Source organism: Rissa tridactyla, chromosome 7 (assembly GCF_028500815.1).
Source record: "Rissa tridactyla isolate bRisTri1 chromosome 7, bRisTri1.patW.cur.20221130, whole genome shotgun sequence".
NCBI classification, from domain to species: Eukaryota; Metazoa; Chordata; class Aves; order Charadriiformes; family Laridae; genus Rissa; species Rissa tridactyla.
Genome location: NC_071472.1, coordinates 30730378 through 30748926, shown reverse-complemented (window position 1 = coordinate 30748926; position 18549 = coordinate 30730378). Strand labels below are relative to the sequence as shown.

Sequence of the window (18549 nt, the reverse complement as noted above, 5' to 3'; positions counted from 1 at the left end):
GTTACATACCTGAAAAGTTATAATGACACACTACTGCTTTTTTTTTATTTAAAAAAAACAACAAACTAACATTTCTGAAGTGACTCCGTCTCATGCTCTGCAGGAATAGCTAGCTTGCAGTTGAAGCTAATGATCACACAAAGCATTCCTTAGAAACTAATGGTCTATGAAGAAGCTCACTTTCACTGGACATTAGCTTAGCAATAGCCTGCAGGCAACTGCCTAAAATATCATGGATGCACCAATTTCATAAGCACATGATTACTGCTGGGTAGCATTTATTTGGAAAAGACTTACAAAAAACTTCTACTTGCTAAACATCTAAAACAAAACACTTTGAAAATATTTTAGGAAGATCACTTTACAGATAGCCTGTTAGTTGCTACCATAAAGTTGTGTTTTACCACTCTACGTTGCTAGTGCACGTTTAATAATTCTAACAATAAACACGTACGTATTCTAAAACCTCAAACTATTAGCTAGAGAACCCCAGACAGGAGTGTTAATATCCTTAATATACATAACCCCAGCCATCATGGGCTCCCTAAAGATCTCAATGCACTGCCGAAGAATGTCATCCACTACCCCAGCATAGCTATCTTTAAGATGAGAGAATGACTGTTTAATCAGACATCAGCAAGGAAACAGCAGTTTGGAACAGGGAATAAAGGCAATCAACTAAGGTTAGTCTTCTAAGGGTATACAAGTTCAAAAGTGATGCTTAACGTACAAGAGCCTTTATGCCAGGCAGGAGAAGGACCAGAAGAAGAAGAGTCGGACAGCCAGACAGACACTGAATTTTAAAATAAACTCTTTCACTAGGGTGTAGATTTACCTTACATTTACCATGGGCTAAAGTCATGCAGCTAAAAGTATTCAACGTAATGTGATTTCACTGTTCATTGTAGGGTTTTTATCTGTCCAAAGTTTTATACCTAAGAAACAAGGTAAAAAACGGCAATAAAGAATTTACAACCGTATTTGGGGTTAGAGATGTTGAAGTTTATCTCTATTCAATTTTTCAAATGTAAATCAGTTATTTAGGCATTTAGTTAGCTGTAGCGTTCTTTGCAAATTCTTGTAATGTCACATCACTAGTGCACTCCGGGAAGTTCTGCTCACAAGAAACAGTCCCACAAGAAAAGCTCTCTCTGCTGCCAGTTCAGCAACAGTGTCTCAATGTTCTCTACTTACCCACAGAAATACCAAATCAGTAGATCATTTCTTCACTGTTTCAAACAGCTGATTGGACACATTAAACAGTAGCGTGCTTCTCTAAATTTTGTAATATGTATCTATTAACAGCTGCTTTATTACCATTTGTATTGTAGCATGAAATGTATTCTTTACCCAATCGCATTTTCAGTCAAATGGGAATTTCCTTTTATTTTTTACAACAGATCTATATTTATTTCATTGTCAACAGAAATATGTACACCAAGATGTTCAGTATTAAAAAAAAAGTTTGTTTTTATTTTGGTAGGAGAAACTGAGTACAATTAAGAAATCCCTGCCAGCTTTGATTTTCTTTTGCACTATACTTGAATTATGGGTGAAAAACAAAAAGGGAACTGGAGGGGGAACTGAACCCAAGGCCCCTCTGCAAATTCTACTTTCAGTACTCTTCTGCTCACTAAACCAAAACAGGCAAGATACCTGGAAGATCTACACTGAATGGAAACATAATAAGCGATGCCCCTTCCCCCTCTTCAGGTTTCTACAGAGACGCAGCATTACTTGTCCAACCCACCCAAACAAGAACGAAGACAGCAATGGTGCTTCTCAAAAATCTGTAGTCATTGGGGGTGCAATTGTGACATCAGCATTAGGCTTTCATCTACATCTGAATGGATGATGGCAGGTTTCAATAGATAAGTATTACATCTCCTGAACGCAGAAAAAGTAAACTGTGGAGAAACAACTACTTCATCGTGTCACTGTTTCGCTCATCATGCTTAATAGGAAAACACCAGGATGCAAAACCCACTAGCAAATTGAGACTCACAAGTATCAGAAACTTCAGTAAAGCCTCTTCAGCTGTAAGAAACAATCAGGTATTGCTTACTTTGCAGGCCAAATTCAGACACTGTCAGCAACAGCACCTGATACTCCAGCTCCGCGGGAAGAGGGGGACGTGCTCAAGTATGTTTGCAGATACTGTGTTCATAAATGCTTAAAGTCTTCTTACATTTTTTCTTAAATTAAATGTAAGAGCCCACAATTTCACCTGTTTGAGAACACTGAGTTAGCTTTAAAAGCAGACATGCATTGATTTCAGGGAAAAGCAAACAAATAGGTGAATGATTTCTTGAACTGTTTTAAGGAGCTACGTGCCAAGTATTAAGAAACTAATTTGATAGTAAGTAAAATAACAAACTTACTTTTTTGCCCTAAAATTTTGCCAGTATATGCAAGCAATGTAAGATATAAGATACTTTTAGCTTTCTAGCCAAATATAAGATTGTTTTTATTGTGGCTCATTTTCAAAGTTACAGATGACAAAGGGCAATTTTTTTTAGTTAGGGTTACTAACTACATAATGGAAAAAGTATGATTTCAGACAGAGTCAAGCTGATCAGTATTGTAAAGAATCAACCACAAAAAAAAACCATGAAAGAAGTAACCACACAATAAAAAAAATTAAAAATCCCCCATCACTACCATCTCTATGTAGCCAGTAAAGGCTAGGTGTAACATATGATTAACTTAACTGGATCAAATACACAATTTATAAAAAAGAAAAAGGTTTGAAGGCAATATCTCAAGTGCCTTTTCTAAAATCAGTGCCAACTCTCTCACGTTTGAGTACAGCGGCGTTTAGTTTCATGTACTTATTAAGCATCAAGCTCTAAGCGTTCTCTGAGCAGATCACTAAGTGGACATTGTTTCTACTTAAAAACTTGGAGCTGGTTTCATAGAATTCAAACCATCCACCAGAAATTAATAGGCAAAATTGTTCCATAGTCTGACAGTTTATATAACAATAGATTCCCTGCATTTCATCCCTAAAGGCATTCTGCAAAAATACTCTAAAAAGTAAGCACACGACAGTTCTCGAAACACAGCTCTACGATGGAAAGCAACACTTGCTCGCTATGTATATATCTAATCGCATCCTTGCTCCCAAAGTAAGACTAGCTTTTTAAAATTATTATTATTACTTATTTCTGCTAGAAAGTGGGAGTCAATTCAATAATTAGACAGGGAGCCAGACTGCTGTGGTTCATGCATCAGTGATATTGATGCAACCAAATTGTCCTTCTATTTCTTAATTTACTTTTCAATTTCCCTCTAGTGGAAATAGGGACATAATTTAAGGTCCGGAGACTTGTACAGCAAACAAAGGCAAAAATTAAGTCTAAAGAACTGTAATCCATGATGTAAACTCCAGAAGAGAAACAATTAGATTTCAGAGTGCAGCCTGAGTTTATAGGACTGAATGGTAGAAAATCTTTCATTTACCTTGTAAAATAAAACAATCTGAAAGATAACTGTTGAGACAAACACATTATATTTATGTTCTCTATTTTAAAAAGCAAGCACCCATTTAAACTTCAAATATATATTTGTATTGCACTGAAAATGAAACAGAACCCTAATTGGGTGCTCTTCTCATGTTGTATTTCATCTCCTTTACACTATATAGTAGAAGGATTCCATAAATGCTATGGAAACTGAACTACCTGGTAGCTTATTGGTAAGCTCAATGGCTCTAGCATTTAACTGTTTTACATATAATTAGAATCATAGAATGGTTCGGGTTGGAAGGGACCTTGAAGATCATCCAGTTCCAACACCTCCCACTAGACCAGGCTGCTCAAGGCCCCATCCAGCCTGGCCTTGAACACCTCCAGGGATGGGGCACCCACAACTTCCCTGGGCAACCTGTTCCAGTGCCTCACCACCCTCACAGTAAAGAATTTCTTCCTGATATCCAATCTAAATCTCCCCTCTTTCAGTTTAAAACTGTTACCCCTCGTCCTAACACTACACTCCCTGATAAAGAGCCCCTCCCCATCCTTCCTGTAGGACCCCTTTAGGTACTGGAAGGCTTCTATAAGGTCTCCTCGGAGCCTTCTCTTCTCCAGGCTGAACAACACCAATTCTCACAGTCTGTCCTCATAGCAGAGGTGCTCCAGCCCTCTGATCATCTTCAGCACGCCTAATTGTGTGAGACTGAAATACTCTGAAATACTTTTTTTCAAGTATGGCTCAGAAGTATACGGATAACAATCTCTACTTTCTGAAACATGCTAAAATGTCTTTACACAGTGTTATTTGAAAATACGCAATAAATGAAGCAGCAAACCATTCAACCATTGGACCTTTACCCACAAATTTTTCCATATCTCATGCTTACCAAAAACATAGCTCAAATACATACAAGTTACATATCTTCCCAAGATTTTTAGGTATGAAAAGTGTGTGTCATTAAATAAAGAAGATATTTTTCTATGTTCTGGAATATAGAAAAAACAGAAGTGATCCATTTATACAGAATTTTGCATCTAAAAATTTTCATGCAGCTTGACTATCAATATTTTCTACATCAGGCACAAAAAATGAGCGCAGGTTTCCGTTAGAAGTTACACAGTATCATCCAATGAGCTTTATTAGAAATTTTATTCTAGCTCATTGTTTTTCTTAATCAGCATTTTCCTTTAAAAATGCAATTAAAATAAACAGACAAGTGAACACTCAATTTCTGAAGTCGTAATCAGACTGCTCCATGAAAATACCACAACCAGAGGTAGTTTTTCCATCCTTACCCCACCCGGTTACACTCAAAAATTTACTGCGCAGCATTAGGAGACCACTAGCAGTACTCAAGGATACAGGGTGAACTGGATGATGAGCTCTGGTGGAATGCAGAGAAGTCTCTCCTGAGCATCATTCGTTTGCTAAACGCTGTCAGCGTACTACTGCTTCACAGGCAGACAGTAAGAGGATTCACCTTCAATCTGTTTTTGAAAGCTTCTATATCTAGTATCTGGGTGACAGCTTAGCCTGCTCTCAATCCAAAAAAGTCTTTCAAATTGCTTTGTGTTCAACGTACAAGACTCTACCTTTTTATAATTGGAAAACGGTGTCTGAACTCTGGGCCTTCCAGGCACACTGAAACAACACAGGCAACTAGAGTTGCAGAACTTCACATGTTACCCTCTGATATAAGAGGGAATTAAGCAGAAGCCTCTCCTAATCACAGTTTGCTCACCTTAGAGTCAGATAGGCAAATAGACCCTGCTGCGCAACTTCTTCAAAGGCAAAGAGCTGAACTGTTTGCAACCAGTATCTCCCTTCTACCTGCCACCCCCCACTAGCTCACATAATCACGAGTATTTGCACACAGCATTTTTACAATCATTGAACCCAGGTTCATCAACAAAAATGCTGAGGTTTTTTTCAATGACTTTGTTATTTGAAAATACTTTGCATAGGTTTCATCTCTTCCGCTCTCAGAAGATTACAATGAAGGACTGTCAGCAACCTACCCAGACAAGGAAAGGAGAAAAACAGAGACCCCAGCTGTTTGGATGGGCATAACGTACAGCAGGATACAAGGCTCAGGTGCAAATTTGCCATGCTCAGTTACAGTCTTCAGCATCCATTCTTTGAAAGACCAACTTTTGTCATTAAAATTGTCTTCACTGAAGCCCAAGGCAACCAATGAGGTGCAAAAAATTTTCTTTAAATACGTAAAATCAGACTACAGACACACTCAGGTAAGAAGAAAGAAATACAAAAGTACTATATATTGGTCAGAAAATTAAAAAATAACCATGCAAGATATACATACCCAGTTTTAGGGCAGAAGGAGTCACTTCGATCTCACCACCGATCGGCTGAAAGGCAGCCAGCTGAGCTGCTACCTCCGTCTCAAAAGAGTCTGGGCTATTTCTATCTGTCACGTTGCCATTGGTGCCATCAGTCTTATGGTGACTTTCTTGCTCATCATAAACGGCAATCAGCTATCAAAACAAAAGATAAAACAGTTTGTATATTTACAGTATTAGCAAACATCACCTTTTTTTTTTTTTCCCCCAAAAGCAAAATTTATCCTTCATTGGAGTACAAAAATAACGATCTTAGAACAGCTAACAATAAACGCACAGATTCAGGAAAGCACGTGCATTTGTGTTTAAATGCATGGAATTCAATATGACTTAAGTATATGCTTCAGCACTGTCCTGCGCTGGCATGCTTTTCTCAGAATTAGCATGCTACCATTAGCGAGCATTTTACATTGTTCCAAAACATTTAGGGTTGAAGGTGCTTAAAAACACAGAACAGCATTTAATTCTTGTGAGTGGAGGGTGTTATTATTTTAAAAAAATTTAGTGCTACTGACTGACACACTGCACAAAGGTAACACAACCATGGAAGCTGCACTGAGAGAGCAGATACATGTTTTATTTATAAGTACATAATAATTACATTCCAAGGACAAGATACATCCGGCAGAATGACAGAGTGTGGAGTTTCCCAATCGCCTCTGTAAGGATGAAAGTCTCTTGGTTCAGCTAGGCACACATACACAGGCATCTCTACCATCTCCTCCCATTCTCTCCTGCAAGCTTATACCAGATACATCGCTTCTGAAAACTGTCCCTCAGTCACTGGCTCTTCCACAACTTCAGGCACGCAGGAAGGTCAAGATTAAGCAACAACAGACTGCGGAGTTTGCTGTCCAAACTGACATTAATGTTGACATACAAATGATAAAGAAAAACACCAGAAAAATCATTTTTGCCTCAGTTAACCTGGCCTCTCACTGGGATGTTCCTTTTGGTCCCTACTAATACAAAGTCATCAGATAAAGCGTATATAGTTTCATCAACAAGTGACTCAGATACATGTGGCTGGGTGTAAATTGTGTTACAGTTCCAGAAAAACAGTTAACTGTGTTACAGTTCTGGGAAAACAATCAAAAAAATTATTAATTCCCAATGAATCTAAACAAATTAGAAGACTTGCTGTTCTCAATCAATGGGACACTTGACACCCCAGAGCCCTCTCGGAGAGAAAAGGAAGTAACAGCAACAGACTCAAGCACTTTTCCTTCCCCACTACCTGACATGGCATAGCTCTTGTGCCTTACAATGATAAACACTTTGCCTAATAAGCATTAAACAAGGTATCTTCATCTTAAGGTGTTCATTTATTTCACTTTTTCTGAACTCCTTAGGATTACACCAAAGTTTTTCTTAGCTAATCCTGAAAAAGGCCACAGCATACACAACCAGTTAGGCAATATCACGATACACACAGACACAAGTTTAAAGGATTGATTTACTACTTTCTCTCTCTCTCTGTGTTATTTTAAGGTATGCATACACACTCTCTATATAAAAAATATTAGTACATCAAATCTCCTCTGACGCTTCCAAGACACGTGTCAAAAATTATATCCTATGATAAGTCGTATTCTGAAACAAAGAGACAAACATTTAAAGGAACTCGTTTGCCTACAGGAAAAAGTGAATGTATGAGAGGGTAAAGAAAAGAAAAATGAAAAGAAAAATCCTGAAGTGCTTCTAAGGAAGAAACTGACATTTTCAGGTCTTACACTCATTTATAATTTGGTTGCTAGAAATATGTCAGCTCATGTTTACCAATGCATATTTCAGAAACACACAAAACCCCTTAAATAATTAGGTAGAATACTTGCTTTCCTTTTCTATATGGAGCCTGTTTCCTTTCTGTGGCCACACGAATAACTCGTACAACATACAATTTGCTTTTTATTTGTCCAAAGCATATTGGAAATACCAATCCCAGTAACAAAGACAACTGTCTTTGCACCTTATTGCTGCATTGCAGGGAAACTACCCAAGTGTTCACACTGAATTCACCACCAAGCCAAAAATGCTGCCATAGAACCAGACATCAACAGACCATGGCAATTTTCTCCAGTACCAAGAAAAAAACCTACGGTGTCTTTTGTTTCTAAAATGACTATTCATGTCCATATTATTATGGAAGCCCATCATGACTCAGGGAGTCCCACAACTGTTGCCCACCAAAAGGTTTGCTTTCTCAATTTCACTTTTGCTGTGGTAACTTAATTCCGAAGAAAGGAGCAGTTACTAATGAAGAGGAAATTTGAGATTATGTAGGACTGTGGCACAGAAAGCACTTTAGATAATAGTAGGATACGAAGTTCACTTGAGCATTTGCAATGTAGAATAGAGTAAATGGAACTCAGCTGTGATTTGATAGGAATAAACAAGTGAATTCCTCAGCTGGATCAAGCTGAGTTTCCTCACGGTTTCACACCATAGCATATTAAATCCTATATTAAGTTGTAATACTCTACACTTACTGCCCCAGGATGTTGCAGAAACCAAAAGTAGGGACTGCCTCAAAAAAGTTAGACAAACTGATGGAAAATACCAGCAAGAACTGTTAAATGGAAACACACAAGCACTACCTCAGACTCAAAAACTCCCAAAATATGTACTAGTGAAAACCAGAAAGGTAAACCAGGAGAACGCTATATGTTAAAATTAACCTATATTAAGCTATATGTATTCTTATACCATTTTCCACTGGTCACCAGGAGAGACCAGAGCGGCAGTCTGGCCCTGCACTGCCACTCTTGCAGGCTCATACATTATGGTATTGGGACCAGTGCTGTTTAACACCTTTGTCGGCAACATGGACAGTGGGACTGAGTGCACGCTCAGCAAGTTTGCAGACAATACCAAGCTGTGTGCAGCGGTCGACACATTCAAGGGACAGGACACCATCCAGAGGGACTTGGACATTGGGACAGGCTTGAGAGGTGGGCCTGTGCAAATCTCATGAAGTTCAACCAGGCCAAGTGCAAGGTCCTGCACCTGGGTCGGGACAATCCCAAGTGCAAATACAGGCTGGGCAGAGAATGGATTGACAGCAGACCTGAGGAGAAGAACTTGGGGGTGGTTGGTTGATGGGAAGCTCAACATGAGCCAGCAATGTGCGCTTGCAGCCCAGAAAGCCAACTGCATCCTGGGCTGCATCAAAAGAAGCGTGGCCAGCAGGTCGAGGGAGGTGATTCTGCCCCTCTACTCTGCTCTGGTGAGACCCCACCTGGAGTACTGCATCCAGCAGTGGGGCCCCCAACAAAAGAAGGACCTGGACCTGTTGGAGCGGGTCCAGAGGAGGGCCACAAAAATGATCAGAGAGCTGGAGCACCTCTCCTATGAGGACAGGCTGAGAGAGTTGGGGCTGTTCAGCCTGGAGAAGAGAAGGCTCCGGGGAGACCTTATTGCAGCCTTTCAGTACTTCAAGGGGGCTTATAAGGAAGATGGGGACAAACCTTTTAGCAGGGCCTGTTGTGACAGGACAAGGGGTTATGGTTTCAAGCTAAAAGAGGGTAGATTTAGGCTAGATATAAGGAAGAAGTTTTTTACAATGAGGGTGGTGAAACACTGGCACAGGTTGCCCAGAGAGGTAGCAGGTGTGCCATCCCTGGAAACTTTCAAGGTCAGGCTGGATGGGGCTCTGAGCAACCTGATCTAGTTTGCAGATGTCCCTGCTCATTGCAAGGGGGTTTGGACTACATGACCTTTAAAGGTCCCTTCCAACCAAAACTATTCGATGAAGGCCTGGTGGGGATCCTAGCTAGCGCTGCTACTGCAGGCAGTGGCGCTGCCAGTCATGGGGATCGGGGGGCCTTCCCCGTCAGCTGAGGGAGTTCTGTAGGCGTGCCTTGAGCTCAAGTTGTGGCTGATGTGTTCAAATGAGTCAATCTGCAGAGGGTCTAGGACATTAGTGAACAACTCAATCTGCAGAGAGTTTTGCGTGTTAGTTCTGTAACAGAACCTGATCTATGGAGGGTCCAGGTTAAAATAAAGTTTTGATTGTTACAACTTTGTTGTGTCATTGCTCCACCAAGGATCCTTAAAGCACCTGCCACAGTGTTGGGTGACACTTCCCAAGAACTAACAGGTTACAACTCAAACAGCTGCCTTAATAGCTGGTCAGAAATGAGTTTGGTTCAGGCCAAATGACATACAGAAATCACAGTGCCTGAAAGTAGATAAACCCTCCATGTCTTCACCTGCCTAATTATATGGAAGGACTGAAAATGGTTTGAAGATTGCATCAACTCGACTTTGGAGAAGATTTGGCAGATAGGGAGACTCATGTCAGCACCTCTTCTCCCAACTCCTGTAGAGTCAGGCGAAAGAGGCCCCCTCTGCCACCATCCCCATTCCCAGTTCCCACACTAGCCATGCCAGCGCTCCATTTTCATACTCCGTGCTGGAGCAGGCAGGGCACAGGCGGAAGCGGACAGCAGGCAAACACCTGTGATACATCCTGGCAAATGGATGGAAGATTTCTCAGAGCTAAACCACACAGGCCTCACACTCATCTGAAAGCAGGGAAGTTTCTCGCAGCTGTCATTCCTCAAGCGACTTCAGCGAAAAGCCCACAGTTCCTTAGTCTAGACCTAGGCACTATTTTGACAGATTAAAAAACCAAGGAAAGTGTATTTCTGTACAGTACAGAACACACCATTAATTAAGTGATCTAGAGTTAAACTCCCATTTTTTAGAGAGTGTGGAAAGGAGATACTTCCAGTACTGCATGTGGAGGTACCAAAGATGCAATGCCTTTGCTCACCAGTGTGATAAACAGCCATTTGTCTTCTCAAATGTTTATTCAGGAGAGAACTCCTCAGGACTGCAGTTGTAGGAGCACCTTATCGGTAGCAATTCTAACATTATAAATACACTGCTAATCAATCAATGCATTATAAATATCAGCTTCAACCTTTCAGAGGGAATGAATACAATTAAGATTATGTAAATTAACTATTCAGAAATAATTGTAGTAATTGACTTCTCATTTCCAATATGGAAAATTCTTTAATTGGAACAGACTGCAAATCTCTTCGGATGGAAAAGAACTTCAGGACGCATTAGGAAATCCCCCACAAACATATCGTGAAAACAACATTGATTACAACACTAATTTTTTATTTACCTGTTCAACATTTATAAATACTGAGAGTTCAGTAGGTCAGATGATTTTTATTTTTTTTAAACACATCAAAATATCACTCTAGACATTTATAAACTGTAGAAGTTATGCTAGTACTCTGTTGCTGTTTTGTACACTTGCTGTACTTAAGCGTCTCTGGTTTTTTAAAGGTTAAAGAACACAAATATTTACTGTAAGAGGTATCTATGTATTTCTATATAGGTAACATGGTTCTAACCCCAGTATTGTTGCAATTTCTATTAACAACCTAGCAGTTACCTACACAATCAATAAATTATCAAAACTTAGCACTTATCTGTCATTTTTGATTACTAAACTCCTCCCTACTTACATTGATGTAGTCACAACATAAGGCAGCAATAATGAACAGTGCAATTTTATTAGCATTTTTGTTGATCATGAGTGGAAAATTCATTGCAAGGCAATGTAGGCAAATTTTAACTTCGCATGGTGTCCTGTGGTACAGCTCTTTCAATATTTTATTGCTAATTCAATTGCAAAGTGTGCAGAACATTAAAACAAGATCATGTAAAAATAGACAAAGTGTTCCCATATCCCTGTTCCCATGTGAAATGTTAATGTTTTCTGGGGGCTCTCAGTCCTTCCAAAACTCATTGCACTCTACTCATAAGCCCAAGCTGCAGCTGCAGAACTCTGTTGGAGCGCTTCACCGTGTGCTGGGAAATACACCATACGCACAAGAAACAGTAAAAAGAAGTCCTTCCAAATGAAAATTGCAACAGTTTTGTTTTAGGGCTAGATAATTAAGCTCAATTAAATATAAACCATTTCGCGGGGCTTCAGAATTTCAAAGAAAAACATCCCCACCTTTGAACAATTAGCAGAACTTTACAGATCTTGCTTTAAGGCGCTTGTCTGTTAAGCCCGAAACAGCTGACTTTCCATTGCCCTATACACCATTTTAAATAAAAGGTTTCATAATTATTTCTCTCTTCAAACTACACTTTTGACAACTAGATTACTGTTAATAAGGTTAAAACCTGTATGTTTTACTAGCTTTTCTGTACTGAATTAGAAAATAGACACCACTATTTCCTTTTTGACCCCAAGCACCAGGCATGTACACAAGGTACTAAGGAAGATATGGCAAAATAAAAGCTTGCTTGCAATTAAATTAATCAGCTTTCAATTACTGTCAGGATAAAATCGCTAAGAGAAGTTCTCAGTCACAGGCTAGCATCAGTACGTGATTGAAAAGATGCAATTTTCAACAGCTGGAATGATATATTCAAAAGCACAAAAAGGAATTAATTGCTCAAGTTGTATTACATTTTTCGTTCATGGAAATCTTTCCTCTTAATTTTTTCACATTCAAAACTTTATTTACATTATTCTCTCACTATGGACAACAAAAGGTAGTAAAACTGTCTGTTTCTTCGAGAAGTTTTTCACATTACCTTGCTCTCAAATTGATCCTCAATTTGGGATCTGTAGGATTTAATCTTTTATTTATCCCTGTACATACGTAACAAAGAGGTAGAAAGACACACAGTGTTTATATATGTAACACGCTGATATCAGAAAACAGCAAAGTTTAAAATAAAATTTAAAAAAAAAAATTAAAAGATCAAAACAATTTGAAGTCTCCCCAGGTGCTTGCACCTGCAAACAACCAGACGCAGATGGAGAAAGGCTGCAGGTGACAGCAGCCTACGTATGACCAGTGCAGAAAGGGAAAAGGAATCCCCCCCACCGCCTTTCTTTCAGCAAGGTTATATGTTTGGGCAGGTCAGCTCTTTACAGCCACCTAAGACACTGGAGCACCAGCACCAACACAAGATAAAAGTAAAATTACCTCTTCAAGCCAGTAGCTCGCACCAGGCCATCTTAAATTCAAAATCTGACATCTACTTTGAGGCTGCTATGGCCTGACTTTCCTCTTTCCCCAACCACTAGTTTCTACTGCTCCTTCTTGCAAGTGCTACAACTTGCTAGATCCACGGTGAGTCAGTTCAGGGAACTAGACCAGTAAGAAAAGCAACTCTCCATCCTCCAGCTGCTCCATCTCTGAACAACGCAAAACAAATTTCTGTCAACACATCACTGAGTTAACATCTCCTTGGACTCCCGCTGTCTGTAATCTTGCAGTAGTGATGTATCTCTGTCTGTTAACAAAGATGGACCAATTTTTGTGCCCCTATTCCCATGACAGCACACTGAAGTGCGGTGCACAGACATGAAGTCTGAACACAACATTTTTGCAGCTCTCTCAAGGAGTTCATCTTCCTAACAGAAACTCTTCTACGGGCACAGGTTATACCTTTTAACTTATGCCCACAAGGCGACAAGAATATTTTAGATCGAGGCAAGAAGACCAAGAATAAAGTATACCATATGTTGAACAAAAAAACTTCATAGTGCCACTGTAGAAGTTTCCTCAGAACTCCACAAACTCATTAATGTAAAATCAGATTTTATATATTACTATGAAAGACTCCTGTTCAAATGGTTAAAAGATGAAAGACTGGTAACAGTGCAACATAGACAGAACTAAGGTAATTAGGATACCTCAAAAATGGATGAAAGTGTTATTTAATTTTTCAATTTAAAACTTTCCTGGAGCTCTACAGCCTTTCTTCCATGTTCTTTCAAGGTATTCTTCTGGCATACACTGATAAGTATTTGAAATGGTATTCTTGCATAATAGTTTGCCCTGGAATTCCTTTAACTTAAAATAAAGGCTGTCAAGGAAAAGTACCAATATACACACCATATGGCAGCCTTCCTTCACACCTACATATGAAAACAAATTACAGATACATTACATGAAAGCTATGGTGATTAGCTTATCTTGTTTACCTACATGCCAAAACCACATACACCAAAGTATCTTCACAGAGACCACCTGACACTTTTCCTACCCTTATTATTCAGCTTTCTTTTGGTACTGTCTGAAAGTAGCCAAGAACAGAATCCTACTGCACGCAGTACAAGCACTGGTAGCCTCTGCTCTCAAAACTCTTCAAGGATACAAGGAAAATATGAAATAGGAAGAAAAGCAGCATGCCTAAAAAAAGAGAGAGAAGACCCAGACCAAGTCCCAGCTCAGAAGTCCCCCAAGTCCCCCAGAAAGGGGGAAGGGAAGGGAGTGTGCCGGTGGCAGGGAGGGATCCGTACCCAAGTGACAGAGCAGTTGTTTTGGCACAACCCAAGGGACAGAGCAGAGGACAAAAAAGAAGAACCAAGGGTGGAATAGCTGAGGCCAGGACTGGTAGAGCCCTGCAGGGTTTATTTCGATTTAAATGCCCAGGGCCACTGGAGGTCCTCAATACTGCCAAGCGATTCAAATGTTTGTATTTCACCATAAATGGGCATCCTGGCAAGAGGTGATACTTTAAATAACGTTCTTCATAAATTAAGCTGAGATATTCAAATTATCACTACGCTGTAAAAGTTTGTCCAAACAGTGAGATGCCAATTGTTTCTAGTCTTCACATTTTAATCAACAGATCTACTTCCCAAAGAAATCTGGAGTTCCTTTTCTTGCCCATCACTTACTACATGTAAAAGAGAATTAATTAGAGACAGCCACGTGTAAAGAAAGGACTCTTGCTGACCCTCTGGAGCTCCTTCTCCAGCCTTCCTGCTGTGCCTGTGCTGTGGCACTGGTAGTTACCCAATGGGGGTTTTGTTTGCTGAAGCACATACTTGAACTTACTAGATCTGTGGTTCCCATCACAGCCATGGGAAGGGGTTCAAACTCTCCATTGCTTCTGGGAGATCAAAACTTCTGGACCGCTTTGTTACTGCAAGCCTTGCATTTAGCTCTCGGGTTTGTCACTGAATTTGTGTTAACTAGCTAAATTTAGGAACCTGACTTTCCAGATCTCTAAGAGTTTCTTAACAGCCTGCTCTAATTTTTCTTGCAGCTTTTGTTGTGTGGGTTTTCGTTTGGTTTTGGTTGGTTGTTTTGGTTTGTTTTTTTTTTTTTTAATTGCTATTTTGGGAACATCCTGAACTATTCTACAAAGGTTAAAAAAAACCCAAAACACCACAACTGTATTAAGAAATCATGCCTGAGAAAACCCTTTTGTGCACGCTTTTCAGAAAGTCTAGCTGTTGTTTTTGTGTGTGTGATCAAATCAAAAGATATCCTGATCTTCCTGTTATTTCCCTGTAGCTGAACTGGCAGGTTTGGGGCTTGTTTTTTCTTTTTGCCTTTTTTTTTTTTTTTTTTGAAAGGTCATGTCAAAAAAAAAAAATCTACCTGATTGATGAGACCTTATATACTACTACTTCCTGTCCAACCTATTCCTTCATGAGCACACGTGACTGTACTTCAAACAATGCAGCTGATTGGGTACTTAACATTGATATTTGTGGCAAAGTTTGATGAGCCCTTCAACCGTGACTGAGATGTAATTTTTTAAGCCACTTAGTAACTACTTGAGAGCTGTTATGGAGATCCATAGTAACAATACAGACATTCCTTGAGGGCTGACTGTGGGTAGCTTCCCTGGCAGATATAAATGCTAGTGCTAAAATGTCAAGGATTTATAATTATGATGGCGGATGCATAAAACACATAAAACAAGCCTTATTAGTGTTGATTGAAGTAAATATACCAAGGGACATTCCTCCTTTCTTCTGTAAAAGATTCATGTTCAATGCTATTTGTAGCCTGCCACAGTCATTATGTTTTCATGTGAAATAGCTTCTGAGTTTTGCTAGATAACAAATGCCCTTTGTTTTTATTCTTCCTCTGTCCAAGTGAAAAAACAAATGGAACAAGGACTGTAAAACGCACGACTGATGATTTCCTTTCTGTTTACCTTGAAACTGAGTACCTCTATGGACTTTACGGAAGAGGAGCTAATTTTGGAGAGTCCATTTAAAATGGCACTATAAAAATGTAGATAATAATATCAAAGACTGCATTACTTACTAGAACCGTGCTTGTCAAATGCACTTACTGTAATCAGTCACTGAAAAGGAAAGATGTACTGTGTGCCACGGTATCTGAAATTAGACAGTTTATCCTTAGAAATGAAAAGTAACACCTTAGTTACTATATTGTGGGTAAGCATCAATAAATGTTCACTTTCATAATATGAATTATAGTAATTCCACAATATGAATTATCTTACCTTAAAATACTACTTTAATGCTAAATTAACAGCTTAGTCCAATTCTATTGGCAAGTCTCCTATGAAACACCCACTAAAACAAGCCAGTAACACCACAAAAATGACTTTGTACTAGAACGAACATCTTTGTTGAACAGAGAACCCACAGTAACACTGGATACTCCAAGCCACCCATGGAGAAGCGAGGCAGGGAGTGGAAAGCCAGATGAGGAGGGCTCAAACCGCTCCCAATTCCTGCTGCAGCACAAGGCGTTCCTGCAGCCCACTCTGACTTCAGCAGGCACCTTGCCTGTCAGAAGTATTCAGCAGACCTCTCCAGCAAACTGCATCAACCTCTTCTCCATAACTTCTCCCCTCCTTTCCAGATGTTTCTGAAGTCCTGAAAAAGCTGATGGGTTGTAAAAATCCAGCCGTTTGGGCATTCCTGATTTAAGGCAAAGAAATGTGTAATGGACCGCTGCTGAGCATTCAGTTACAGACAAAACTGCAAGAAGAAATTGGGCAGCTCTCGGACTCGCAAGCTTCTTCATTGCTGGGGCTTTTAAACAGGGTTTCTAAGGAACCCAAAGTGGGGACAAACAAGCATCAATCCAGCCAGGGCAGTCACGTGCAAGGTGGTACTAGGCATGTGGATTCACACTTGATAGCACACATAGTACCTTTTGTCCTCCTTTCTAGTAGTTTCCTTCCCACTCTACTCACACCCTGTGCATACTTTTCAGCCCATGCAAATGCATGTTTGTGGACTCTCCCAAATCCCCATTAACTGCCTTTGATCCCTATGATGCCATTTAAGGCGGCTGAAACATTGCACAGCTTTGTATTAAAGGGGCAGAAGCTGATGGGGAGACAAGAGAGAGGCTGTTCCCTGCTTGCTTTCCCCATTCCAGTCATGTCTGATCTGGATATAGGAGCTCATAGGGCTGAAAGCGAGCTAGGAAAAATGAATTTAGGGAGTCCATCACCATTTCTGCTAACTGCTCTGCTTGTAAACCTGCTTTGCTACAAATGGTTGAAGAATACATTGGCCTTCAGTACACTGCCAGGTGTACCTGCAGTACCAACAATTTTTACTTGTTCCCTCTTTTCTAGTGTCTCAACTGCATATAACGAATACAAAATTTAAGGAAGCAGAGTCCTCCAAGGCAGCTTGTTAACCTTCAGACTATATAGACGTGAAAATCCTCAGAAATTTAAACCAAAGGAAACTGTGGTGAAGAGACATTATACCATTTCAGTAAGATCAGAGAGTATAATTGAAATTCTTAGGAATTTGCATGGCTCTTCATACTCTAGGCAATCATTTATGATGTTAAAAAACACTTTGTATTTGTAACTAAGCACTTAAACTTTCATATCTTTTCCAGATTCCAGTTTAGCGAGTATGGCCCACAGAACAATTTAGGTTGGAAGAGACCTCTGGAAGCCGCTGGTCCAGTCCTTCACTCAATATAGGGCCATGCTGGCACTTAGCTCAAACTTTAAAGTTGGCCCAGGTTGCTCAGAGCCCAACCCAGTTTTGCGCATCTCCAAGAACAAAGATTTCACAAGTCTCTGGGCACCTGTTCCAGTGCTCAACCACCCTCATGGCACAAAAGAAGTTTCTTGTATTTTATTGGAGCCTTCCTCATGACCACTTACTGTCCGTTACATTACCTCTTGTATTCTCACTGCAGACTTTTAAGAAGGTAGAGTGTAGTCTTCTCTACACCCTCCCAATTAAGTAGCCACAGGCAGCAATAATATCCCCCCTTATCCTATGAAGTTCACTCAACATCTCCCCCCACGTCATGTGTTCAGTCCCTGATCATGTTGGTGACCCTGTGCTGAGCTTGCTCTAAGTATGTCAATGTCTGTCTTGCCTAAAGGAGACCAAAACTGGACACAATAGTCTAGCTGTGGCCTCACAAGTGCCAGAGAGAGGGGAGGAATCACTTCCCTTGACTTGATGGCTACACTCCTGCTAACCACTTGAATGTGCATTTAGCCTTCTTAGCTGTAAAGCTAAAAAAAACAGATCAAATTCTACCCAGCCACTCTTTTTTTTCCCCCCCTCTCACTAATCTGACAGTACGCATCATGTGCCAAGTAAGTTTTTGCTTTGGCCAGAATTACTCAAAGACAGCATATGAATTAGCTGTTTATTCAATTTTTAAATGGCTTTGATCTTTTTAGAGGACATTATGGGGCAGGGGAATGGAATTTCAGAAGTAACAAAAAAAATAAAAGGCAGCACAAAAAAATACTTGAATTGTAAAACCCATCAGAAAGTGTAAAACCATCTGTACAGCATAACACACACAACAACTTTCATTAGTACAGACAAGCTTGATAAATCTTGGGATGTTGCCATACGTCATACAATTCTCACACTGTGTTTCTGCCTGTGCAGAAAAGCATTTCAGTATTTACAACTGCCAAGAGTCCTATTCTTACTGATGCCTAGCTT

The 18549-nt window shown here is 39.9% G+C and overlaps 1 protein-coding gene across 4 annotated transcripts in view; it reads right to left on the bottom strand.

Moving 5' to 3' along the window:
* PARD3B (par-3 family cell polarity regulator beta) overlaps positions 1 to 18549 on the bottom strand; it is a 426608-nt gene that overhangs the window by 286665 nt on the left and 121394 nt on the right. For all 4 annotated transcript variants that reach the window (XM_054210091.1, XM_054210094.1, XM_054210092.1 and 1 more), the window contains one exon: positions 5798 to 5969. In XM_054210091.1, the coding sequence (XP_054066066.1) occupies positions 5798 to 5969 (172 nt within the window). The remainder of the gene's footprint in view (positions 1 to 5797; positions 5970 to 18549) is intronic.